Genomic DNA, 27,156 nt, shown 5'->3' on the forward strand with positions numbered 1-27,156 from the left:
TCATCTTGAACCCTTTCTTTCCTTCCTTCAATTCATTCTGCTCATGGCTTCCAGAGTGATTTAAAAAATGAATTAATAAACCTACCAGTGTGATATGTTGTTTCTTTGCATAAAACTTTTCCATGGCTACTCCTATATCTTAGAGTCAAGTTTTTAAAAATCTGTAATATGCTGTATATGGCCCATTTTACTGGCCCATTTTAAATTTCTTGGCTCATCCTAAATTCCTTCCTTCTCTAAAATCATCTTCTTGCTGTTACTTCCACCTAGATAACTCTTTCCCCACATCCCAAACTGACATCATAAGGTACCTCATATTAGAAACATATGGCGTTTCAACCCCTGCCCCCTGTTATTTTGTGCAATGGTACATGTTCACAGTACATTTTACTGTATTTTCATATAACTGTTAGAAATATAATTACATACCTATATGCTGCTTATGTAATAGACATCTGCCTCTTTAGAATGGAATGGAAGTTCTTTGAGGGACGCTATCTGTTTTACTTACTGCTGTGTATCTAGTACTTATGTAGTGCTGGCATATTGTTGGGACTTAATGCACTATTTATGACATGAAAACAAAAACTGCCATAGTGTGGGAACTGGAATCCCTTTTCTTCCTGCTGCAACCTCTAGCGCCATCCCCTGTCTACCTGCTTTACCCTGTATTAGGGAGCAAGATGAAGGATTTAAGGCATTTGTGATTATCATTGCTTAGAAGTATGGGGATGTATAGGCTACTGCTTGCTTTCTACCTTTTCTTGCTATGCTCTCTGGAACAATGAGTATTAAAATGTGTCTAGTAAAATATAGTCCAAGTTTTTTCTTTCATTTGTTAAATATTTGCCCACTGTATGTAAGGCAATGTTGTCTTTATCCTTAAGTATTATATTTCTGTAGTTAAAATTTGAGAAATCAAATGGCAAGCGTTCATTGAGTCAGTAAAATGTACTTAGCATTTCTGAATTTCTGTTACTAAGCTAAGTTCTGCACAAAAATGGAAAAGACACTGTCCTGCTTCTCAAAGAACTTGTGATCCGGAAGGGTGACAGTGTAACTTGCTGCTTCTCTGCTTAGCTTCTAAATGTTGACATGCTCAGGAGCTTGGAATTTCATCCTTTTCATCTTTTCTCGCCACTCATCCTTAGTGAAGTTGCCATATATGTCAGATGACTTCCAAATTTATACCTCTAGATTTTTACCTAGCTGCCTCTTTATCATCCCCACTTGGATATTGACTAGATATTTCAAACATAATATGTCCAAACCATGGAAATCACTTTAACCCCAATCCGGTCCTCCTTTAGTCTTCCTATCTCAGTAAATAATACTACCATTTACTTTGTAGCTCAAGTCTAAAAGGTTGGAGCAGTCTGTAATTCTTTCCTCTCGTATCCTGTTTGTTTGATCTCCATATCCATAATTTCCCACATGGACTGTTACACTTCGTTTCTATTGCTTTCCTTGCTTCTACCTTAGCCCTTATAGAGTTTATTAAGCATGCAACAGTCACAGTTAACATTTCAAAATATAAATCAGGTAATGTCATTACCCTCCTTAAAATCTGCTTACTCCAGAAGAAAATCCAAAGTGTCTCATGGCCTGCATGATCTGAGCCTCAGCTAATTCTGAGCCTCAACCATTCTCTGACCTCATCATTCCACTCCCACCATCGCCCTTTAGCTACTACATTGGCCTACTTTCTCTTCCTAAAACATGATAAGATTACGTATGTCTTAGGAATTTTTCACTGGCTGTTGTCTCTATCTAGAGTTTTCTTTACAGGTCGTTGCTGCTGCTTTTGGACATTCAGGTCTTCCAGATATACCTCTTCAAAAAGGCCTTCTCTGACTGCCCTATCTAGAGTAACTGCTCATTACATCATATCACAGTTTTTGTTGATAGCATTATCACTCTCTGAGGTAACTACATAAATTTGTATGTAGCATTTATTGCTACCCTTTCCCCAGACCTCAAACCGCCACAAATAGAATGCATGTTCCATGAGAACAGGGATCTTGTCTGTCTCACTCACATCTGTAGAAGGCAGTTTGCAGTAATGTTTGATAGCATAAGCCCCGAAGTCTGAGGTTTTTTTTTTTTACATTTTGACTCTACTACTTGGAATACAATCTTAAAGAAGTTTCTTAATTTCTCTGTCTGATGTTCCTTGTGTAAAGTGAAGATGCTGTTTAGAGTTCTTGAGGATTAAATGAGAACTCAGAAGTGTTGAGAATGGTGTCCAACAAATAGAATAATATATAAAATAGCATGTAAAATATTAGCTTTATTATCAACACTTAGAATAATATCTAGCACATTGTTAAATGCCCATTAAACATTCAGTGGATGAATAAAATATACTACTAAGCAGAATATTTGTTTAAGAGGTACAAAAATGCTTTGGGACTTAGAGGGGAAATTATATTAGGTTCAAGGGGATTGTGGAAATATTTGTCAGTTATATTGCATACAAACATAATTGTTAATATTGCATAAATAGAATAAGAGATTAGTAGAAAGGAGTGTCCAAGAGCAAGTGTTCCAAAGGAGGAGGAAGTGGAATCTACTAGACTAGCATCACTTCTACCACAGTCTACTGGTCCCAGTGCAGAGTTATGGGAGGGAGACTGTACACAGGTGTGTTTCATTGGGGAGGTCACTGGAGTAACACTGCTCCACTGGGTCAGTACTTGACTGTAGAAGGCTTTGAGACAGGCCATGGAGTTCAGTATCTACAGCCTACTGGGAGCTTTGAAAGGGTTTCGAGAAGGATGACGATGATATAAGCAAAAAAGTGTTTTAATAAGATTAATTTGGTAGTCAAGGTACAGAATAGATTAGAATTGAAAAGGTAGAAAACTGGATACTAAATAAGAGGCAATTCATCAGACCAGACAGGAGGGAGGTTGTATTATTCAGGATTCTTCAGAGAAACAACCAATAGGGTTGGGAGGGAAGGAGGAAGGGAGTGTGTGTGTGTGTGAGAGAGAGAGAGAGAGAGAGAGAGAGAGACACAGACAGACAGACAGAGACACAGAGACAGAGACAGAGACAGACAGACAGAGACACTTGATTCACACATTTATGCAGGCTAAGTAGTTCCATGATCTGTTTGCAGACCAGGAAAGCCTGTGGTGTGATTCAGTATGAATTTTAAGGCCTGAAAACCAGGGGAGTCCATGATATAAATTCTAGTCTGAGGGCAAAAGGAAATGAGAGATGTCCCAGTTTGTGCAGTGATACAAGGAAAATAAAAGGGAGAGGGCAGTTTTTCCTCTTGCCCTTTGTATCCAGGCTGTCAATAGCTTTGATGATGTCTTTCCATATTGGGGAGGATGGCCTATTGAGTCCATGGATTCAAATGCTAAACTCATAGATACACCTAGAAACAATGGTTAATCTGGGCACATGATGGCCAGTCAAGTGAAAACAAAATTCGCCCATTAGAAGTCACCCTTGTCAGTTTTGCATAGGCATCTCTTTCAACAATATTTAATATTTAAATAACGACAATAACAAGGTCATAATTTCTTCTAACATGATACATCTATCCTGCATTGAACTGAAAACATAGCAATCCCTTCCCCAGAAGAGCAGATAAAGTCCTTGTGTGTCATTTATTTGCCTCCTTGTTATCCTATAACTTAAATTCTATGATATAAAATTGATATACTTAAGTGCCATGATCTAAAATCATATATTTTATGTTACATGATAAAGAAATAAGGGGAAAAATACAAAGAAACACACAGACACATCTATTCATAGCAAAATAAGGAGGAAATACTCATGAGCATTACAGTCTGTATTTCTTTAACTGGTTATGTGCTCATAGCTGATGTTATAACTACCTCTTCCACTACCCATTCGGTTTGTCTTCAGCAAGTACCTCAGCTGGTTGTGCCTCTTTATTTAGTGGGGTTACCCAAACCTTCATTCCTGAAGGGTCCGAGTCATTATTAGTCCTTCCTGGATTGAGTTATTGTGGTTTTCCATTGACCTTAATCACAGTTCATGGTAATACTAACAGATGCTTTAAAGGGACCTCCGGTATTCCAGACATACTGTTCATTACCTCCATTGTGGAGTATTTTAATTTCCCTATGGGAGTTGGGATCATTTACCCCATTCAACATTGTAACTCCCTTCTCTGCCTATTGATTCAAAGGCATAAGGAAACCAAAGTGCCTGGGTGGCAGTTTTAACTTCCAGTTCAGTGGAGTCATTATTGGGTTTTCTGATAAAGCATTCCTCCCTCCGGACTTTCGACCTCTAGGCCAGCAAAGCATAAGGTCACTGGAACTGGAAGCAAAAATTTTGCTAGTGGGTCAGCAGGGGTGTTAGTGAGTGGTGCCTCTTCCATTCTACTCCTTAATTCCTGGACCTGTGAATCCTAGCTTTCAGAGAAATAGTACTAGGCAACAGATGCTGATTCATAGGTAGCTTTCTGGAGAACCAGGCCTGCAAGGTATTGCCAACTAGCTGGTGTTGGAACTAAGTCTTCAATAAGCCATTCCACCATTCTGTCAATCTAGCTACTTCAGGATGTTGGAGAACCTGGTAAAGCCAGTGAATTGATTGCATAAGCACAGGCCCATACCTGCATTTCTTTTGCTGTGAAGTAAATGTCTTGATCATAAGCACTGCTGTATGAAACATTACGATGGTGGATAAGGCATCGGCATTCTGTAAGTTCACAGATGGCAGTTTTGGCAGAATCACTGGATACAAGGAAAGGAAATCTATATCCAGAGTAAGTATCTATTTAAGTAAGAACAAATGCTCCTGTTTTGATGATGAAAGCTGTTCAATGTAATAAACCTGCCACTAGGTACTGCCTGATCACTCTGGGGAATGGTGCCATATCAGGTGCTCAGTGTTGGTCTCTGTTGCTGGCAGATGGGGCACTCAGCACTGGCCATAACCAGATTGGCCTTGGTGGTAGAAGACCATGTTGCTGAGCCCATGCATAACCTCTACCCCTGCAACCATGAACTTTATTCATGAGCCTTGGGATGGCTGGAGAAAGAGGTTAATTGGTATCTACAGAAAACCAGTCATTCTGCCCACCAGATGGTTAAAATCCTCCTCTGCTGAGCTCACCCTTTGGTGAGCATTCATATGAAACACAAATAGCATCATTTTTTTTTCTTTTTCTTTTTTCCTATTTAGAGAGGTCAGTATATATCTTCCCCACATTTCTTTGTCACCAGTTTTCCAATCATGTTCCTTCCAAATCCCTGACCATCTAGCCAACCATTAGCCATAGCACTTTAATCAATATATAACTGTTTGGCCATTTCTCCTTCTAAGCTAAGCAGACAACCCAGTGCACTGTTGAAGTTCTGCCCATTAGGAGGATTTCCATTTACTGCTATCCTTCAGAGATGTTCCAGAGAGGAGGGGCTGTAGTGCCACAGTTGTCTACTTTCAGGTGATGGCTGCATATCTTACAGAAACTCTTGTAAACCCGTCTTCTCTCCTCTGTCAACTCATAGTAAGGGTTCAGACTGGGAGAGAGAAGGCGGTGTAGCAGGAGTGGGGACCGTGGGCATTTGGACCACTTGTTAATGTAACTTGTGCCTTCAGGGCCTACTTGGCCCGATCACATATATACCACTTCCATTTGATGATGGAATGCTGCTGTGCTTGCCTGACTTTTGTCTTGATGGGTCAGATAACATCCAGTTTATGACAGGTGGTTTAGGTCACATGGTAACTTGGTGGCTCATGGTTAAATGTCCAGTTTCTTCTAAGGCCCAATAACAGGCCAAGAGCTCTTTCTCAAGGGAAGAGTAGTTAACTGCAGACTGTGGCCAGGTGTTGTGCCAAAATCCTAAAGGCCTGTGCTGCGATTCACCTATAGGGGCCAGCCAAAGGCGCCAAACAACATTCCTGTCTGTCACTGACACTTCAGCACCGTGGATCTGTTGAATTATATGGCCCAAGTGGCAGAGCACCTTGCACAGCAGCCTGGACCTGTTGCAGAATCTTCTCTTGTCACTCAAAACTAGTAGCTTTTCAGGTCACTCTGTAAATGGCCAGATTAATACACTTAAATGAGGAATATGTTGCCCCTAAAACTGTGACCACAGATTTTCTCTTACCCTCTCTGTCTCTTTGGTTAAAACTTTTTTTCTTTTTAATGGCAGCAGGAATGCTCTTATCTAGGGGTCTTTCAGCTGTTTCCTCTGCCCAGACCCCTCTTCCCTCTGATAATCTGCATATCTTTCTCCCTCACTTCATTCAGTTCAAAATGTCACACTGTTAGAGAGACCTGTCCATAGTCCCCTCAATAGAATCATATCCATCCACCTAACCCACCCACATCTCTGTGTAGCCCAATACCCTGCTTTAAGTTTCTTCATAGCACTTATCAATCTTTGATATTAAGTATTTCTCTGTTCTTATTTATTGTTGGTCCCTGACCATTAATATGGGTGTTTCTAGACAGTCCAACTTGAGCTGTTTTTTCCATCATATATTGTCATATAAGTGTTCAATAAATATTGATTTAATAAAGAATATACTCAATGCTGGAATATATTCTGCTTTGATGTAGCATGTAATATTTCATAGTTTAATTTTGGCCTTTGTGAGTTTAAGTTTCTTTAGGGATCCTGACCATGTAAGGTTGTCCTATGTTACTCGGCCTGTAGGCATTTATGGGGTGTAACTAAGCATAAAATAATGAAATTTTCATATGACTTAATGCCATCATTCTCATTATAGTACTGTGTGATCATTGATCCTATTTAAATAACTTGAGAGAAGATTTGTCTGACCCAGTGAAGCATGGCAAAGACAAAAATGTGGATTAGCTAAAATACTTTTGCTTGGATCTGCTTAAATTAGGTGGCTTAACATTTTAAAACATTTCTCGTATTGAGCAAGATGAATATTACTCTGGTAAAGCAGCTGGTACTGTCCTCACTTAAACAGGCATAAGACTATTTAAGTTAGAGTTTGACTTTGCCAGAGCAACAAAGGGTGTAGTAGAAAAATGCCAAAAATTTTTAAAGGGTAAACCACTTAGAAGTTGATTTTCTATACTACAAACAATAACATTTTTATTATGGAAAATTTCAAACCAGAAACACTTAGAGAGAATGGTATAATGAATCCCTATTTATCCATCATCCCGTTTCAAAGTTCCAGCACATGTCTGTCTTGTTTCACATATATCTCCACCTACTTTCTCTACTTTGTCCTTGCCCTGGATAATTTCAAAGCAAATATCAGGCTATGTGTGTATCTCTTTCAACCATAGTATATCTCTGAAAGATAGTTGGGGGTAGGGTTAAGAGACCAAAAAGGGATATTGAGACACAGGTTGAGTAGCAGCAGTGGGAAGCTACTTCTAGTCCCGTGAAGGGGCAATAGTTTTTGGAGCTCAGGAGCTGTAGTTGTGGAGGGGGATGCAGAATGGCTTGAACAATGGTTGTGTTACAAGAAGGGAATGGACAAATAGACTTCTCTCTTCTGCCTTCTGATTTTCTGCAGAACCAACCTCTGGTGGCCCCTAGAGACCATAGGTGATGCAGTGTAGAAGTGGCCTGTGCTATAAGGTAGCCTTAAAAATGAACAGATTAAGGCCCAAAGAAGCTATAAATTGCCCGGGGTCCCCTTAGAGATAGTGAATCCGGGCCATTTGACTCCTTTGGCACCTTTTAAAAAAGTTAACAGCTTTATTGAGATTAATTCACATGCCATCTGTACAATTTAATGATTTTTAGTATCTTTACATTGCCACAGTGTCACTATGATCTACTCTTTGAATGTTTGCATTATCCCAACAAGAAACCTCATGCCCATTTATAGTCACTCTCCATTCTCACCTCTAGCTCTAGGCAACCATTAATTGATTTTATGTCTCTAGATTTGCCTTTTTTTGCACATTTAATATAAATGGAATCGTAAAATGTGTTCTTGTTTGGCTTCTTTGGCTAACCGTAATGCTTTTGAGATTCATCTATGTTGTAGTATGTATCAGTACATGTAAGTACTTGTAGTGGGATACTATCCCATTGTATAGCTATAGCCCATTTTGTTTATCCATTCACTGGTTAATGGATATTTAGGTTGTTTTCATTTTTTGGCTCTTGTGAATAATGCTGCTGTTAACATTTGTATAAAAGAATTTATTTGAACACATGATTCATTTTCTGTGGGTAGATACCTAGAAGTGGAAATTTTAGGTCATATGATAATTCTGTGTTTAACATTTTGAGGAACTGCCAAACTCGTTTTCTAAAGTGGCTGTACCATTTTACATTCCGACCAGCAATGTATGAGGGTTCTAGTTTCTCCACATCTTTGTTAACACTCATAATTGTCTTTTCAATTATAGTTATAAGTTCACGATCTTTACCAAATAGATTTATCTCTTCTCCCATGATTTTTTGCAAAGTGGGTGTTAAGAGAGAAGTGTCTTTTATTATCAACAACTTTGTTATTTTCAGTTTTTTAAACTAAGAGACTGCTATAGAATTACTCAGCATTTGGTAGCCAGGTTGATTAAACTCTGCATCCCTTAACATTTATTTTTAAAGCAAATTTTAGTGAAACTTGAAGCTAGTTGGACGGTAATGTGTATATGAGGGGTGGTAGTTATGACGTCGAAAGCTATATTTGATTTTAGGATTTCATTTGCTTTAGTTTTAGTTTGGGAACTGAGGGAAGTTTTTTTAGCAGATAGCAGCTGCAGTCACCTTATAAAAATGTATTTAGTCACTCCCATGCTTAAAAATCATTCATTTGTTTTCTGTTGCACTTGGAATAAAATCCAAACTCCTTACTGCGCCCACAAGGCTTTTCGTGTCTACCCTTGCAACTACCTCTCCAGGTGAATGAATCTGCTACTTTCTCTTCCCTCAGTACACTAAAAGCATGCTCATCTTCTTTTAGCTTCCCTGTGTACTACACTCTTTCCCACCTCAGGCCTTGGCATAACTTTTTCCTCTTCACTTCCTCTGGTTTGGCACAGGGTTAGCTTAATATTCCCTTTTTATGGAGACTTGCTGATCACTGTGTCCTCCAAAAATAGTGGCCCCATAGTTGGTTTCTTCAGCCCATTTCTGATATAGCATACTCTTGGGCAGTTTTACCCACTTTCATGACTTCAAAAATACCTATTTGGTAATGATTCCCAATTTTTCCAACTCAAATTCTTTTGTAAGTTCTAAGTAGGAATTTTCATTAGTTTTCTTTTGAATATTTCTCACTATGTCTCCTAAGAATGCCTCACCTCAAACTTAATGCATCTAAAATTGAACTCTTCCACATTTCAGTCTTATGGGTGGTTCACCTCCATCTTCCCTCACAATTCATATTTGGCCAAGTTTGTCAATTCTAATTTTTAAGAGTTCTCAAATGGCTAACTGTTGCCACTGTTCTGTCCTTAAGATTTTTTTATCTGGATTTTTGCAGTAGGATCTTGACCTTCCTGCCTTCAGGCTTGCTTGCTCTTCCACACTGCTTATCAGATTATCTTTCTAAGATAGTGATTCTCTACTGCTGGTACATAGTTGAATTGCTGTAAGAGCTTTTTCGAAGTGACTTACCAGGGTCCCATCTCAGAATTACAAATAACTTCTGGAAGTGAGAATGAGGAGTATATAGTTTGAAAAAACCTACCAGTACTCACCTATCATCTTCTAAAGGTAAGCCTTCTCATACTGTGTTATTTTTGTTTATTTATTTACTTATGACTTTTTATATTTATATCTTCTAGTACTTATCATAATATTTGGCAGTCCCTGTCAGTTGTATAAATGCAGACCTCACCTTTAGATACAGTAATAATAGCATTGGTTGAACATTACGTGCCAAATATAAATGTGTTAAATGCTGTATATATGCATTATCATTTACTGTCCTAACAACCTTATGTAGGTGGGTGTTGTTATTACCCACACTTTACAGTTGAGGAAACTGAGACAGAAAAACTATGTGGTTAACCCCAAGTTGCAGAATTTGTAAAGTACAGAACTGGATTTGAATTCTGTGGCCTATGTGCCAAATCGGTGCTTTTATACAGCTCTTACATAGTTTCATGGTTTATTTTTTCACATTCACAAATTATTCCTTAATAAGGGCTATTATGTTAAGGTTTTTGTTTTTAATTCTCAGGATATGATTAGCTAAAATAAAGATTTATAAAATATTTAACATTTAGATATGAGTATGACAGATATTCTGGAGTTCTACAAAGTTAATTCAGTGAACTCTGTTTATCTCTGTACTCAATTTTGAAGACAGATTTATACTAAAGAATACGGTGTGATAAATGAAGTAAAAATATTTAGCTTAACTCAGAATATTAGAAATACAAAAAACATTAGACTTCATACATAGGAAAACTGGGGCTCCACAAGATAATGTGCTTTGCTGAAAGCTTTGAAACATGTTATTTAAAGAATCAAGACTGGAATCCTGGCCTCTAACCTCTAATCTAGGTTTCTTATCTTTCTTAACTATAAAAAGTTGATGTACCTAGAATAAAACAATAATTTCAGAGCTTAAAGAGAATTCTGTTTTTATCAGAATATATATTTTTTTCAGTGGCCAAATTCTTTAATACAGAGAAGAAATTTATATGACTACTTAAGGAAAAATCATTCATTCAGTGCTTAAGTAACTTACGATTTGTGTGCAAGTACTGGCTTGTTCACCTGGGATTTAACATATTTCGTGGAACTTTTGATAACTGATTTTAAAACTTGGAATGTGTCTTATTTCTTAAGTATTATGGACATTAAAGTATGCTGCTCAAGGATAGATTTGTATATGTTATTGATCTCTGCATATAAGCCATAAGATAACTTACTCTTAATATATTCAAAAGCGTTTTTTTTCTTATGATATACCATCTTCACTGCAAAAATTGCCATTTTAGATGAGATTTTTGTGTCAGCTTTCCCATCTTCCTTAAAACTTAATTTTCTTTGTTAAACAAATTAGACTAAAATTAAGAAAGTTTAGGGAAAGTATGTTCAGACTTAAAGTAAATAAGGTAAAGAGTGGCAGCTGAATAATTAATCTCTTTTTTGTTTTTGTTTTTGTTTTTTGTCTGAGGAAAGTGTCATTTTTAAATTTGGAATTTAAGCTACAGCATCTGAAGGAAAATGATACTCCCCCTTGCAAAATTCTGACCTTTCCTGTCCTCAAGATTGAGTCCATACCCCACTCTGAATGTATGTGGAGGGGAATGGAAGGTTGAAGTTTTATGCTAGGCTGGGAAGATAAAGATTGAAGCAGTTGTGACTCTTATCCCTTGGCTCCTTCCTCTTCTCTAAGCCTTAGCTCTTGTAATGTTTGGAGTACATAGGGGGATGGTAAAAATCCTGTCTCTCCTTGCCCACCTATCCAGGCCTTAGGGGCTAGGAAGGGCTATGCCATGGTGGTCCTTTATTAAATAAATGTATATTTATTCAAAGGAGATGTTACATTGGTTCAAATTTGGGAATTTAAAACAAACACCATGTTTTGAGGCATTTTTTTCCCCACTATAAATTTTTTTTTAATTTGGCTTTAAAAAAAAAAAAAATAACCTCAACAAATTGGTGACCATCAGATTATTGTGAGGATTAGTACCTTCTGAAACTTACTTTAGAACCATAAAAATATAGAGATCACAAAACATTATTATATGGTATGTGGAGAGGGGCCAGCCATAGGAGGTTGGAAACATGCACGACAGCAAGCCTGTCGCCACCTTGTTTGATGATGTTGCGATTTCACGGAAAAAGGAGATACTTAGGGGTAAATTTAAAATTATATACTAAACACTATAACAGATTAATGACAGAAATTAAAGACCTACATAAGTAGAGAAAACATGGATTAGATGACTCAATACTTTTAAGATCGCAGTTTCCCCTAAAGTGATGTAGATTCAATGCAGTGTTTTCATAGAAATTGATAAGCTGGCTCTAAAATTTATATAGGAATAACTGGCATAGCCAAAACAATTTTGAAAAAGAACAAAACGGGAAGATTTGTACAATGTGAATCCTTTATCAGACTGTGTGTTAACTGGCCTTTGAGCACATATTGGTCCATGTAACAGAATAGTTGAGACTAGAACCAAAAATACATGGCTAGTTGATTTTTTTTGACAGAGATGCCAAGGCATTTCAATAGTTCAAGAATAATCTTTTCAGTATACATTCCTGGGAAACTGCATGTCCAAATTTAAAGAGAGAATTAATTCCAAGCCTTACCTCATACTATGTATAAAAAATTAACTCCAAATGAATCATAGACCTAAATGGAAAAATTAGTACTATAAAACTTCCAGAAGAAAACATAAGAGAAAATCATTGAGATATTGAATCAAGCAAAGATTTCTTAGCTACAACACCCAATGTTCATAAAATAAATTCATAAAATTCATAAAATAAAAGATTGTTCTGCTCTTCTAAATACATTGTTGTGAGAATGAAAGCCACAGACTGGGAGAAAATATTTGTAAAACATATCAAAGGTTTGATTCCAGTATATTTAGGCAACGCCTGAATCTCAGTAGTAAAAAATGATGCAATAAAAATGGGCAAAAGATTTGAGTAGATAATTTACCAAAGAAGATTTCTGCATAGTAGATGAGCAAATGATGCTTCACATTGTTAATTATTAAGGAAATGCAAATTAAAACCACAATGAGGTACCACTGTACACCAATTAGAATGGCTAAACGTTTTTTTTTTTTAAAGAACCTACAAATTGATAATACCTAGTGTCAATGAAAATCAGAGTAACTAGACCAGACCTACATTGTTGTTGGGAATGTAAAACTTATAGCCATTGGAAAACAGGCAGTTTTTCTAAAGTTAAAAATATTACCATGTAACTCAGCCATACCTCTCCTATGTATTTACTCAAGTGAAATGAAAACTTATATTCACAAAGAAACTTATACAGATATTTATAGCAGCTTTATTCATAATTGCCAAAAATAGTAAAGAACCCCTAAAGAGCCTTCAACTGATGAGTGGATTTCAAACAACCACCAATTTTTGGTACATCCATATAATGGAATGCTGCTCGGCAATAAAAAGTAATGTATTACTGATATAACAACATGGATGACTCTCAAAGGCATTAATCTACCTGAAAGAAGCTAGACAAAAGATGCTTCATGTTAAAGGATTCTATTTATTTGACATGTAGAACAGGTGAAACTAAGGATCAAGAATAGAAGTGGTTGCCTGGGTCGAGAGGTGGTGGGAGAGGTTCATTACTGAGGAGCGCAGGGGAATCTTTTGTAGTGATGGAACTGTTTTCTCCCTTGTTTTTTGTAGTGTTTACACATTTCTGCAAACTCACTAACCTGTACTCTAGAAAGGGTGAATTTTATTGTATGCAAATTATACCATAATTTTTAAAGAAGTTAAAAATTCGAATCTCGACCCTTACATCATATTGTACATAAAGAGTATCTCAAAATGATTCATCGACCTAAACATAAAAGCAAATACTTTTAGAAGAAAACAGGTAAATATATTAGTGACAGGATACTAAAAGCACTTACTATAAAAGAAAATATTGATAGTTCAAGTTAATCGAAGATTAAAACCTTATTAAACAAACTCAGAAACAGTAGAATGGTTGTTGCCAGGGTCTTGGGGAAGGAAGAAATGGGGCATTGTTCAGCAGATAAAAGGTTTCAGTTACGCAAGATGAATAAGTTCTAGAGATCTGTACAACATAATGCACAGAGTTACCAATACTGTATTGTACAGTTTAAGTGGTAGCTCTCATGTTGAGTGCTCTTACCATAATAAAATTAATTAAAACTATTTTATTTAAAGACACTGGAAAATGAGAAAGCAAGCCGTCAGACTGGAAGAAGACATTCACAATATGTACATCTGACAAAACTCCAGAATACATAAAAAATAAAATATATTTAAAAAACCTCTTACAACCCAGTAAGACAGCTAACAACCCACTTTTTTAAGGGCAAAAAACTTGAACAAACTTCGCAAGAGGAGCTAAAAGAATAGCCTATAAATCTAGAAAAAGGTGCTCTTCAGCATTTGTTATTAAGAAATGCAAATTAAACCACAATGAAATACCACTATATCTGCCTAGAATGGCCTAAATTAAAATGAATGAAAAGATCACATGGTCACAAGGATATAAAGCAAAAATCGAATGTTGATTCATTATTGATGATAATGCACCTATCTATGACCCAGTAATTCCACTCCAGATATTTAACTTAGAGAAATGACAACATATGTCCTTAAAAGACTTGTATACAGATGTTCATAGCAGGTTTATTCACAGTAGTCCCTAACTGGAAACAACTCAGATGTCTATCAGTAGGTGAATGGATAAATGTATTGTGATATATTCATGCAATTCAAAGAAAAGGAATGAACTACCCGTGTATATGACAGTATGGTGTACCCCAAAAGAATACGGACTGTTTGGTTCAATTTATATGAAATTCTGGAACAGGCAAATCTAAATTTTTGTAATATTAGCCTTATCAGTGGTTGTCTAGGGCCAGAGATGAGATGAAAAAGAGATTGACTTCAAAGGGGCATTAGAAACCTTTTGTGATGGAAATGTTCTGTAAGTTGGTTGGGATTGTGATTATATTGGTGTATACATTTATCAAAAAATGTGTACACATGGACCCGTACACTTAACATTGATGTATATTCTTACATGTAAATTATACCTTAATAAAATTCATTATTAAAGTTTAAAAAGATTTTAAAATGTTAAAATTGGACCTTCAAACAATCTAATTCCTATACCTAATAACAGCCATCATAAATAATAATTACTTCTGAATCAGTATTCTAACGATATCCACTTAGTGGGATATGATCTTGGGACAAAAAGTACAGTAAAGAAATCCTGACCTTTACTTAGATTTCCTTAGATTTGTTTTTGGTAGAGGTTGTGTTATAGTATTTTCAAATAGAACTAATGAGTAAACTTATTAATGCAGTTGTGAACTGGCATTCCAACTTTAAGAAAAGGGAGATACACATGTGAAATGGGGGAAGCTGAGGAATAATTGGATTTGAATTAGAGTTGTCAGTTTGAACTCATGTTTTTAAAAAGACATGTATTTTCTTAGCTTTGTCTATCAAAGGGGTCTAGAAGCAATGACACGCCAGGCATTGAACATACCTGACACCTAGATCTTGGTTTCTAAATGGCATTGCCAACTAAATGGGCTTCTAGTAGAAATGGTTGACTTCAGGTCTGGTGCAAGGAAAATATGAAGGTGAGCCTGAAACATCTTGTGCTATAAGGTAAGAACGTGTTTGAGCACCAAGGAGGACGTGTCAAAAAGAGACAGGACTGAAAGGGTAAATTAAACATCAAGAATCTACAGTGATAAATTTTTTTAAAGTATAATATATATTTCTGAATAAAATATATAAGTATATATAATATATACATATAAGAGAAAAAGCAAAAAAAGGAAAGCTCATTTTTATTTTACAGAAGAATGCTAATTTTAAACTATTTCAGTGATGATGTAATTAGAAATCTAACATTTCCAATCCTCAGTTGCAATAATTGAATTAAAGATCACATTTGAATGATGTTGAAAACCATTGGCTGTTGGGAACAAGATATTTACACAGTTTTAAATACCTCAAAATTGCATACTAATTTCAAAGAAAAAATAACTACATGGAGAGATCTGACAAAGTACCTTAACCACCTCAAGCTGAACATCACCAAAAATGAGAAACTGACATTGTGTGTATCCTCACGTGATGGGATAAGGAATATAAAACATCACTATATACTTCTCATGAGGTAGCAATCAGGTAAATCCAGAATTTGGGATAGCCTTCTATTCAAGAAAACTGTCATGAAATCAAGAAGAGATCTGGGATTAAGAGCAGAGTGAGGGCACTGTTCCAAATTTAAAGAAGCATAACCAAAAGCAGTTCTTGAATTTGATTGGATCGTACATTGAAAGCTTTAAAAGTCCCATTTTGTCAATAATTAGGGGAAATTGGAATGTGAGCTCTGTTTTACATGCTTTAACTGACTTAAAGTTCTTTAAGTCTAATAACGATGTTTGGTTTACATAGGAGAATGACCTATTCCTAGGACATACAACAAGTATTTAAGGACAAAGTGTCGTGATATCTGCAAGTTATTGTCAAGTGGTTTAGTAAAAAAAGAAAAGCGAATATATGTATGTAGAGAGGAAAACAAAACAAATGTAACAAAATGTTAACTGTTGAATCTTAAGTGACAGGTATATGCTTTTTATTATTCAGTATACTATTTCAGTGTTTTCTCTGGGTTTAAAATATTCAAAATAAAAATCCAGGGAAGAGAACATTTTGTTCTGAATGACTTTCAATGTATAAGCTTATAATTTTCTAGGTAAGTTTTTGGGAAATAATGTTAGCGATCAATTTATTTGAACTATCTGAATATTAGGATTGGAGGGACCTTAGAGTTTATTTTGTTTAGTCCGTTATTCATACAGAGGAGGAAATTAGTCCTACGATAATTGAGCCACTTATTGAAATCAAACTGTAGGCCAGTTGTAGAGCTTGGATAATGAATTCAGCTCTCCTGATTTCCAGGATATTGTTCTTCTCACTGTACCATGTTTTATCTCTGGGAGGTAAAAATTGAATTAAGGAAAATACTATATATCATTTTTCTTCCTAGAATATCTTCAATATATTTTCCCCATTTTGGCAGTACTGTCAGACTTTTGATCTATGAGTCTGTAGGTCGGGAATTTAGTCAAAAGACTTCTACTTTTGATAATTGCTCTCCTAGAAATTTTTTGAGAGCTATTTGTTTGGGCTATGTGTTTTTGATCACTTATTTTTATTTTCCTGTAGTTTAAGCTATGAAGAAGGACATCCCTCACACTCTGAAACAGATCTCCTTCAGAGACAGACTTTTGCAGCCTCTCATCAGCTTCCTGGATATCCTACCACACCTCAGCCAACTGGTAAAAATTCTCTTGTGAAATATAAAATGAATCTGTACATTTAGTGAGTAAGGAGAAAGATTAGTTTTTACATGTTGGGTTATGAATATGTGTGTGGGACAGAACAGTGCCATGGAAATTTTAACATGAAAATAAAAGCTTTGTCTTCTTTTTTAACTTTGTCTTTTCTTGATAGAGAATATCTGTATAATTAATTGGGAGATTTTTTCATGCATCTTTGTAAATTTTAAATGATAACAATGGTCAAATTAATATTTATTTGCTATTTCAAAATGAAACAGTCTATAGAGTTGTGGAACTTTTGGCCTCAAATTTCAGAGATTCCTTTTTATTTAATTTAATTTTTTATTTTATTTTTTTCCAGAGATTGATTTTAAAAATAGGATCAGGACTATCATATCAATAATATTTTTACTTTGGGCTATATTTTATCTTCAAATGTAGGTCTTTCTGGAATATTTGATACTAGTGTGAACAGTGCCAGCACTAACACTAAAGAATCTTCAGTGATGAATTTTCTCTCTACTGTTGAATCTCGAACTGCTCAGGCTGCTTCTTCAGGAACTACTCTTTTACCACAATTCAGGGCTCCATCCTGGCAGACAGGTGATTTTTTTTTTTTTTTTCAAAATGGTTTAGTCTTATAAAAATACACTATGTATGGCTTTGTCATTATGGTAGTGTGGCTGAAAGTGAAGTTAATTATTGATTTTCCATGGACCTTGAAACTTGGAATTTTTTTACGATTTTAAGGCGGACAAAAATCAAGAAATTGTTACCAGCAGAAATTTAGTTGTAACACTCTAATAAAAACCAACAAGTTGAAGATGATGATTATTAAAGATAAACCTTAGATGTAAAGTTTATATCTGAGATTTAAGTATATAGTGGACCCTTGAAAAATGGGAAGTGTTAGGGGTGTGTTGACCCCCTGTGCATTTGAAAATTAACATATAACTTTTGACTCCCCAAAAGCATAACTACTGACAGCTTACTATTGACTGGAAACCTTACCAATAAATAGTCAATTAACACATTTTATATGTTATATGTAATATGTACTGTATTCTTTTTTTTTTGGTTGACCTCACAGATTGCAAGGACCTCTCAGCTTACAATCTCTTATTTTTTATTTTTTACACCTAAAGCACCTGTTCTGCCTAGGTGGTCTCCCATCCAAGTACTAACCAGGCCTGACCCTGCTTAGCTTCTGAGATCAGATGGGATTGGGCTTGTTCATGGTGGCATGGCCGAAGACTTGTTCTGTATTCTTAAAGCAAGCTAGAGAAATGATGTTATTAAGAAAGTCATATGTAAGAGAAAATACCTTTGTGGCATTTATTGAAGAAAAATCCTCATATAAGCAAACCTGCACAGTTCAAACCAGTGTTGTTCAGGGATCAACTGTAGCTACTTGTCTATTCGAGAGGAGCAAAGATTAAATTTCTTTTATTTTTTTCCTCCTTTTCAGTTTTATTGAATATAAAATTATAAGATATTTAAAGTATACATTATAGTGATTTATGTTTACATTGTGAAAGAATCCCCTGCCCCATCTGGTTAATTTACACATCCATCACTTTACATATTTATCTTTTTTGTGTTGTTTGTTTTTGACAAAAATTTAATTTCACTTAGTGACTTCAGGCTGAAAAACAATCTTAGGACTGATTTCATTATTAGAGTTATGTAAAGTTATCCTTAATTGAATGGATTAAATCACTTTAATAAAAGTCATTAGACGTTAATATTATATTGTGCCTGTTTATATGCACTTTATATGCATTTTTCAACTTTCTCCTCCCAGATTATTTCTATGTATTTTTTTATAAATTACAGAAAATAACTATATAAGTTATTTTTTACAGGATGACAGGTAGGTTTTTAAGGTTTTATTTTAAAGAATAGGAACTGTCATGGTATATTTGAAAAGATAATAATAGCTACAGGAAATGATATTTTTTCATTCTGGTGTAAATTCTATCAGTAGAGCTTCTCAATATTTCTCAGCAATTTTTTTTTTTTTTTTTTTTTTGCTTCTAAGGAGATAATTAATGTTTTAGTGTGAAACAAAACAATATTAAAAAAATATAATAGCTTCATTTTTTGTTTCCTGGAATAATTTTACATTATACCTTGTTAAACTTTCTATTCTAATTCCTATGATTATATTATTTTAAACGTTAATTCTAAGTGTTATTTATTCTTTCAAGTACAACTAGATATTTTCTTTCCTTGCCCTAGTAGTACTCTTGACATTTACACATCTATCACTTTACATTTTTGGAAATGGAAAGTGAGAGAAGAATGTTTTTGAAAGGATCTTTTACCTCCCTTTTTCAAAATGAAAAAAATATTTTTAACGGAAGCCCACTAAATAATAAAAAGGTGTACAAATGGAAAGTGATAGTTTCTAACTACAGTCCCACTTTTTAAACTTTTTTTTCCTTATGCCTACAGCACCTGGTCTTCCTAGGTGGTCTCTCATCCAAGTACTAATCAGGCCCGACCCTGCTAAGCTTCTGAGATCAGACGTCGGGCTTGTTCTTGGTGGCATGGCCGTAGACCATGGGCCATGGCTCCACTGAGGCACAAACCCACAGTTCCACTTTTTAGAGAAACGTTAACAGTTTGGTGTTTACTCTTCTTTGATGTCTGTATATCAATCCACCTGGTCAATGTTTATAGCAACAGTGTTATTAGCGTATGCCATCATAATTTGATCAATCCCCTATTGATGGCCATTTCTGCTTATACGGAATAACTATAACGAATGTCTTGCGCAATATCTTTATGTCCACTTATTTCCATTTGATAAATTTCTAGAAGTGGAATTTATGGATCACAAAAGTATACACGTTTTTACTTTATATAGCTAGAATGCTGTCCTGAAATGTTAATCTCTTCTTGACAGTACTTTTCTGATAAGCATGCATCTATTATTAGTTGTTGATAGAAAGTCAAAACTTGAAATGCAAGAGATTTTATAAATGCGTATATTAGATAAAAGAAACTTTGCAGCGTTAACCTCACTGTTACTTTTGAGATTTATTATGTTAAATGTAGACAATTTAGTTTCAATTTGAATGTTACGAACATTTTAATTTTCCCATTGGTATTTTATATTGAGACATCAGGGTATTAATTAATCACTAGAGATAATGCACTTTTTACTGGTTTCTTAATTTTCAGTGGCCTTATCTAACTATAAACTCATTTATATAACAATTATAGGTATAGATTGCTGGTACCAGTGAACTTTGTTTTTGCTTTTAAGAAAGCTAGCTATTTTGAAGTGTAAGTTTCATAATAAAGATGTAGAATTTGTCAGGCTTTTCAGTCTTGTAGAGGTTTTGATGGGTTGAAGGTTATATAAGTCATTTAAGTCTCTACTATAAAAACATATATTTGTGCTATAATTGCATAAAAATCTGTTTTCTTTTCATAGGTATGCATTCCTCAGCAGCAACTGAGCTGTTTGTTACTGGACCTTTGCCAACCACTGGAACACTTCCACCCTCTGCCCTCTCTGCTTATCAGCATCCCACCTCCTTCAGCAATAGAAATTTTGCTACAACCTCACCTTTGGTGCTTCAGGATTCAACTTTTAACACTACATCAAATGGTATTTTAAATCCTCATGACCCTTTGCTACAAATCAAGACTTCCCAGGGAACTGTTCCAACTGCTTTGGCATTTGAGCGCCTGGGCTCCTCTGCATTGAGTAACAGTGTACCACCTCAGTCTTCAACATATCGCTCCGCTCAAGAGTCTGCACCACATCTTTTACAACCTCAGTTTAGTTTGTTGCCTTCAACACTTGGGGGAGCCCAGCAAACTCCTCAAGCCTACAGTTCAACTCTCTTTCCTAGTTCTACTGCTTCCATTGAAAGAGCTCTTCTTAGAGAATGTAGTGTTATTAAACACCATCAGCGGCCTTCAGGTACCCAGTCTATTCAGGCACAACTGACTGGTTCACAGCATTCCTTACATAGTTATCTGTCAAATGCAAATGTAGTTAATTTTCAGGAAACAAGCAGACAGTCATCTTTATCCTGTAGCCCAGTTGGAGAGTCTACTCAGGTGAGCAATGGAGGATTGCAGCAAAAGACTTCCCAAGTCTTAGTAGAACTTGCTCAGTCTTATTCGTCTGCAATTCCATCATCAGGGTATCCTCCTTCCACTACAAAAGTACAGAGCTGTTCTACAAAACAACCACTAACATCAACTAAGACTCCCAAACCTCAAAGTGTAATTCCTCCTGTGCAAACACTAAGCTATTCCAAACCTTCACATAACCAGAGTTCTGTAATATCGGGCCAAGCACAAATTTATTCTACAGCGCAGCTACCAAGCCTTTTATCAGTTAGTCAGTCCCAAAATTACGGTTTAGTACAGCCACATAATGTGCCATCCATTGTTCATTCACAGGTTTATAGGCCCAGCAAAGTTGAGAAGTTGCCATCCTTATATAAAACTTTGTCTTTTTCTGAGTCATCTCAGACTATAACTTCTGAAAATCAGACACTTAATTATTCTTCTGATCAGCAAGAGGTATTATCTTCAGTTACAAACGAGAATTACCCTGCTCAAACAAGAGATCTGTCTTCAGTTAGCCAGTCTCAAAGTTATTCATCTGGTCATTCTCAGGGTTTATCACCAGTTAGCCAGACGCAGGTTAGTTATTCATCTCAATCACAAGTTTTGTCAGTCGTTAGTCCTTCAGAAAGCTATGCTTCAGGGCAATCCTTAACATTAACAGCCCCTTCTCTTTCTTATTCTTCCACCTCTCGGGCTCAGAGTTTGCCAGATTCTAGCCCAACCCAGAATTATATTTCTATGCATTCTTCCCAAAATGCTCAGGCTCAAGGGTCATCATCTCCCCCGTCCCAAAAGTTTTTGCCTGCCGTCCAATCATCTTTTGCGTCCTCCACTCATTGTCAGACGTTACAGAATAATATGCCTTCCCCTGATCCAAAGTCTTATGCTGAAAGAAAACTTGACTCAAATGTGTATACATCTTCGAAGCAAGAAGATGATTTTCCAATGCAAGAGTTACAGGTATTACAGCCACAAGTATCTCTTGAGTCATCAACCCAAAGGCTGTCTGATGGGGAAATTAATGTTCAAGAATCGGCCTATAAGGTATCAAAAGCAGATGACAGATATTCTCAAAGTGTAATCAGAAGTAATTCCCGTCTTGAAGATCAAGTTGTTGGGATTGCTCTACAAGGATCAAAAAAAGAAGAAAGTATGGTTGGTTCAGTGACACAGTTGAACCAACAAATTGGTCAAGTCAGTAGTGCAGCAACCCTTGATATTAAGAAAGCAACTAATTTAATGCAAAGTCCACAAATAAGTTTGAATACTAAAGACCTAAACCAGCAGCATTCTCTTATACATAAGGTACATGAAGCCAAGGTTCAGGAGCAGCATGATCAAATAATTAACGCCTCATCTCAGATTCAAATTCCAAATCATGCTTTAGGGCATGGCCATCAGGCATCTCTTCCGAATACACAGATCCTTTTAGATTCTGCCTGTGATTTACAGATTCTTCAGCAGTCAATATTGCAGGCAGGCTTAGGACAAGTAAAGGCATCTTTACAAGTACAGCGTGTACCAAGTCCTCAACATATAGTACATCCTTTTCTTCAAATGGATGGTCATATTATTCAGAGCAATGGTGATCATTCTCAGCAGCAACTCCATACTCAAAATTCTGAAATTTTGAAAATGGACCTCTCTGAGTCTTCAAAACCTTTACAACAACATCTAACAACAAAGGGGCATTTTAATGAAACAAATCAACATGAGTCAAAGAATCATTTTGTTTCACTTGGATCAATATGCTTCCCAGAGGCAATGCTGCTCAGTGATGAAAGAAATATTTTATCAAATGTAGATGATATCTTAGCAGCTACAGCAGCAGCTTGTGGGGTTACACCTTCTGATTTTCCCAAGTCAACTTCAAATGAAACCATTCCGGCTGCTGAAGATGGTGATTCTAAATCTCATTTTCAGCAGTCATTGGATGTTGGGCATGTGACTTCAGATTTTAACTCCATAACAGCTACAGTAGGAAAGCCACAGAATATAAATGATATTTCCTTAAATGGAAGTCAGGTTACTGTAAACCTTTCACCCGTACCTACTCTTCAGTCAAAAATGACTCATGATCAACAGCACATTGAAACACCTGGTCAAAATAAAGCATCTAAACTAACTTCACCAGTGGTTGGACCAAGTCACGAAGCCCAGGAGCAAAGTTCTGGCTCATTCAAGAAACAGTCTGCTACCAATCATGAATCTGAAGATGATAGCGAAGTTCCGGTTGAGAGTACATTAAATAATAACAGAAACCAAGAATTTGTTTCTAGTAGTAGAAGTATAAGTGGAGAGAGTGCTACATCAGAGAGTGAATTCACCTTGGTGGGTGATGACAGTGGTGTGTCAATGAACCCGACTAGGAGTGCACTTGCACTGCTGGCCACTGCCCAACCTGGGGAGGCAATCAGTGTCAAGATTGAAGAAGAAAACCAAGATTTAATGCATTTTAACCCTCAGAAGAAGAAAACTAAAGGGAAAGGGCAAACAAAAGAGGAAGACAGCAGTAATCAGAAACAGCCGAAAAGACCTGCCCAAGGCAAACGCCAGAATCCAAGGGGAACAGATATGTATTTGCCATATACCCCTCCTTCCTCAGAAGGCTGCCATGATGGTTATCAGCATCAAGAAAAAATGAGACAGAAGATCAAAGAAGTAGAGGAAAAACAGCCAGAAGTCAAGACAGGATTTATTGCCTCTTTCTTAGATTTTCTGAAATCTGGGCCCAAGCAGCAGTTTTCTACTCTTGCTGTACGAATGCCTAACAGGACTAGACGACCGGGGACCCAGATTGTTCGTACATTTTGTCCCCCACCACTTCCAAAGACTGCATCTGCAACACCCACAGCTTCAGTGTCTGAAACTGGGGGTAACAGTCTATCAGAAAAACTTGATAATGAACTTAAAAACTTGGAACATTTATCTTCATTTTCTTCTGATGATGAAGAACCTGGAGTACGCAGTCATATTTATAAAAGCACCTCTACTACCTTAACCACATTGGATGCTACTTCCGATAAAAAAAAGAAAACAGGTAAAGTTTTAATATTTAGATTCATAATTATGGCTTTCCACTTATTTTCTGGCTATAAGACTAGTTTTTATGCTTTCTTTGCTTGAAGCAGGTCTGTAAATAAAGTTTCAGGACAAAATGCATTGGTAGTTATCTCAGGAACTTTTGTAAATGTTCCTTGCCTATAGGAAAGTTCTGGGTTTTAGGCTGAATTGTCTGTTTTTTCTTGGCTTTTTACCATATGCAACATAACTGACATGGTACGCTATCCAGACTTCTCTAATCTGAGACTCATGGATAAGAGGCGTTGTATTGGGGGCTCTGTTGTAGTATTTTCTTGGTATGCCAATTATACCTGAAGGTTAATGTTTTACTATTAAGTATGGTTACATTGTGTGCAGCATGCACATTAGTATAAGATAAAATTTTTAAATTTTATGCTGGCTCCATTTTGTAGTTAGGGGACATTTAGAGGAACTGTTTAAATAATTGGCAAGTATAAATTACTATTTTAAAGAATATGCTAAGGGAAAATATAACAATAAAATAGCTACTAACTCTGTGCTAGGAACGAATAGCAATGCTGGGAGATACACATTGTTACCTCCAATATACAGATGATTGAGAGGAAGTGAATTGCCCAGGTCCATACCACTAGTAAGTGGCAGAGCCGGAATCTCTACTCAAGTTTGTCTGATTCTAGAGCCTGTATTCCTGCCTAGCTCTTTTGTATAAATAGAGTGTTGGTTGATAGGAGTTAAACTTTGTTTTGTGACACTTAGTTATACTTTGAAGACCATCTTCAAAGTCCACTTTGTGGAAATTACTCCAGGCAGAATTAGTGCTCATATCTTTTAAATTCTCACAGCCCTTAAGTATCTCTGGAGAGCAAACATTGTAACGATGTCTAATTTATCCATGTTTCCTTCTATGATATGCTTCGTGTGTCCTAAGAAAATTTACCTAACCCATGATCACAAAAATTTTCTCCTCTTTTCTTGTAGAAGTTTGAAAGTTTTGCATTTTACATTTAGGTCTGTGATCTCTTTTGATTTTATTTTTGTATAAGATAGGAGATATGGGTCGAAGTTAATATTTTTGTGTATAGAAGTCTAGCTTTTCTGGTACCATTTGTTGAAAAGGCAGTCCTTTTCCGTTGATTGCCCTTGCACCTCTGTCAAAAATCAATTGACCATATTTGTATGCATCTATTTCTGGACTCAGAACTGTCACATTGATCTGTGTGTTTATGCTTTCACCAGTACTACACTGTCTTAACTGCTGTAGCTTTAAGTAAGTCTTGAAATAAGGTAGTCTGAGTCCTCCAAATTTGTCTTTTTCAAAATTGTTTTGCCTGATTTAGTTCCTTTCCTTTTCCATATAAATTTTCAGATCAGCTGTTGGTTTCTATAAAAATTCCTACTGAGATTTTGATTTTCTTGAATCTATAACAATTTGAGGAAAGATGACCTGTTAACAATATATTGAGTCTTAGCAATTCATGAACATTGATTTTTCCCCCCCTAGTCTATTTTGTAGTTTTTGGCATATAGATCCTGCACATGCTTTGTTAGGTTTATTCCTGAATATTTTTTTTAGTGCCGTTTATTGTAAATGACGCTTTTAAAAGTTTTCAAGTTCCAGTTATTCATTAGTAGATTATAAAATACAGCATTGGTAGATTATAAAATAGTTGATTTTTATATGTTGATCTTAAATCCTGTGAATCTGCGCACCATTTATTCTAGGATATTTTTCTTTCAGATTCTGTAGGATTTTCTGTGTAGAAAAAGATGTCATTTGCAAATGAGGATAGTTTTCTCCCCATCCCCTCCGCCCCCAATTTTATGCCTTTTTCATTCCTGTCTAAATACACAGGCTAGGATTTCCTCTATAGTATTTAATAAGAGTGGTGAGTGTTCAACATGTTGATGATGTTCTTGATCTGTGGGGGAAAGAAATCTTTCACCATTAAGTATGATGGTTAACTATAGGTTTTTTAATAGATGCCTTTTATCACATTAAAGAAGTTCCTTATATTTCTTAGTTTGCTGACAGTTTTTATAATGAATGGAGGTTGAATTTTGTCAAATGCTTTGTCTTCATGTGTTGAAGTGATCACGTAGTTTTCTTAGTCTGTCAATACGGTGAATTAATTGATGGATTTCAAAATATATTCATGGCCTTGTACTTCCAGGATAAAACCCACTGACTTTGATACGTTATTTTTTATACATTGATGGATTCTATTTTCTTTTTTTTGCATCTGTGTTCACAGTGGAATTTGGCCTGTAGTTTTACCCAGATATTATAATTTGTGTTACATTTCTTTTATTTCTGATGTTCCAAGTTTTCTTCTGGTATCATTTTTCTTCAGCCCAAAGAACTTTTCCTTTTTTAAGAGTTTTTCTTTGATATTATTATTTGTCTGGGTAAGGTTTATCCTGTTTGGAGTTCACTGAGCTTCTCGAATCTGAAATGTATGTCTTTCACCAAATTTCAGAAGTTTGGTTGGAACTTCAATGACACAGATGCAAAACCTTTTGATATTAGCCTCAGGTTCCTGAAGTTCTGTTCATTTTCTTCAGTCTTGCCCCTCCCCACCCATTCCACCCCCACCCCCATTCTTCAGATTGTATAATTTCTTTTCATCTGTCTTCAAGTTTATTGACTTTTTGGCCTTTTCAATTCTGCTGTTGAGCTCATCCAGTGAATTTTTTATTTCAGATATTTTTTTCAATTTTAAAATTTGTATTTGTTTTTTTTCTAGTTTCTATTTCTCTACTGAGAAATTAAATATTTTTATTAATTTCAAAAGTATGTTTACCTTACTCATAGAACATGGCCGATAGTTGCTTTCAAGTTTTTGTCTGATAATTCCAGCATCTGAGTCATCTTGGAGTGATTATCTTTTACCTTTGAGAAATTGGTCATCTTTTTCCTGTTCTTTGTATATTGAGCAATTTTGGATTGTATCCTGGACATTTTAAGTACCTGAATTCTATTAAAATCCTCTGGAGAATGTTGATTTGTTTAGTTTTAGCAGGCAATCAGACCAGGAGTCTGT

The 27,156-nt window shown here is 35.9% G+C and overlaps 2 protein-coding genes across 6 annotated transcripts in view; one reads left to right on the top strand and one right to left on the bottom strand.

The window, feature by feature from the left end:
* The window catches only part of CCDC73 (coiled-coil domain containing 73), a 220,122-nt gene that overhangs the window by 147,911 nt on the left and 45,055 nt on the right, over positions 1 to 27,156 (bottom strand). The window lies entirely within an intron of this gene.
* The window catches only part of QSER1 (glutamine and serine rich 1), a 61,526-nt gene that overhangs the window by 4,559 nt on the left and 29,811 nt on the right, over positions 1 to 27,156 (top strand). For 4 of the 5 annotated variants that reach the window (XM_036221502.1, XM_036221501.1, XM_016147082.2 and 1 more), the window contains exons 2-4: positions 16,857 to 16,969; positions 17,414 to 17,575; positions 20,418 to 24,110. In XM_036221502.1, coding sequence (XP_036077395.1) covers positions 16,857 to 16,969; positions 17,414 to 17,575; positions 20,418 to 24,110 — 3,968 coding nt within the window. The remainder of the gene's footprint in view (positions 1 to 16,856; positions 16,970 to 17,413; positions 17,576 to 20,417; positions 24,111 to 27,156) is intronic. The other variant, XM_036221503.1, reaches the window with a different exon arrangement.

Source organism: Rousettus aegyptiacus, unplaced genomic scaffold (assembly GCF_014176215.1).
Source record: "Rousettus aegyptiacus isolate mRouAeg1 unplaced genomic scaffold, mRouAeg1.p scaffold_m13_p_5, whole genome shotgun sequence".
NCBI lineage: Eukaryota > Metazoa > Chordata > Mammalia > Chiroptera > Pteropodidae > Rousettus > Rousettus aegyptiacus.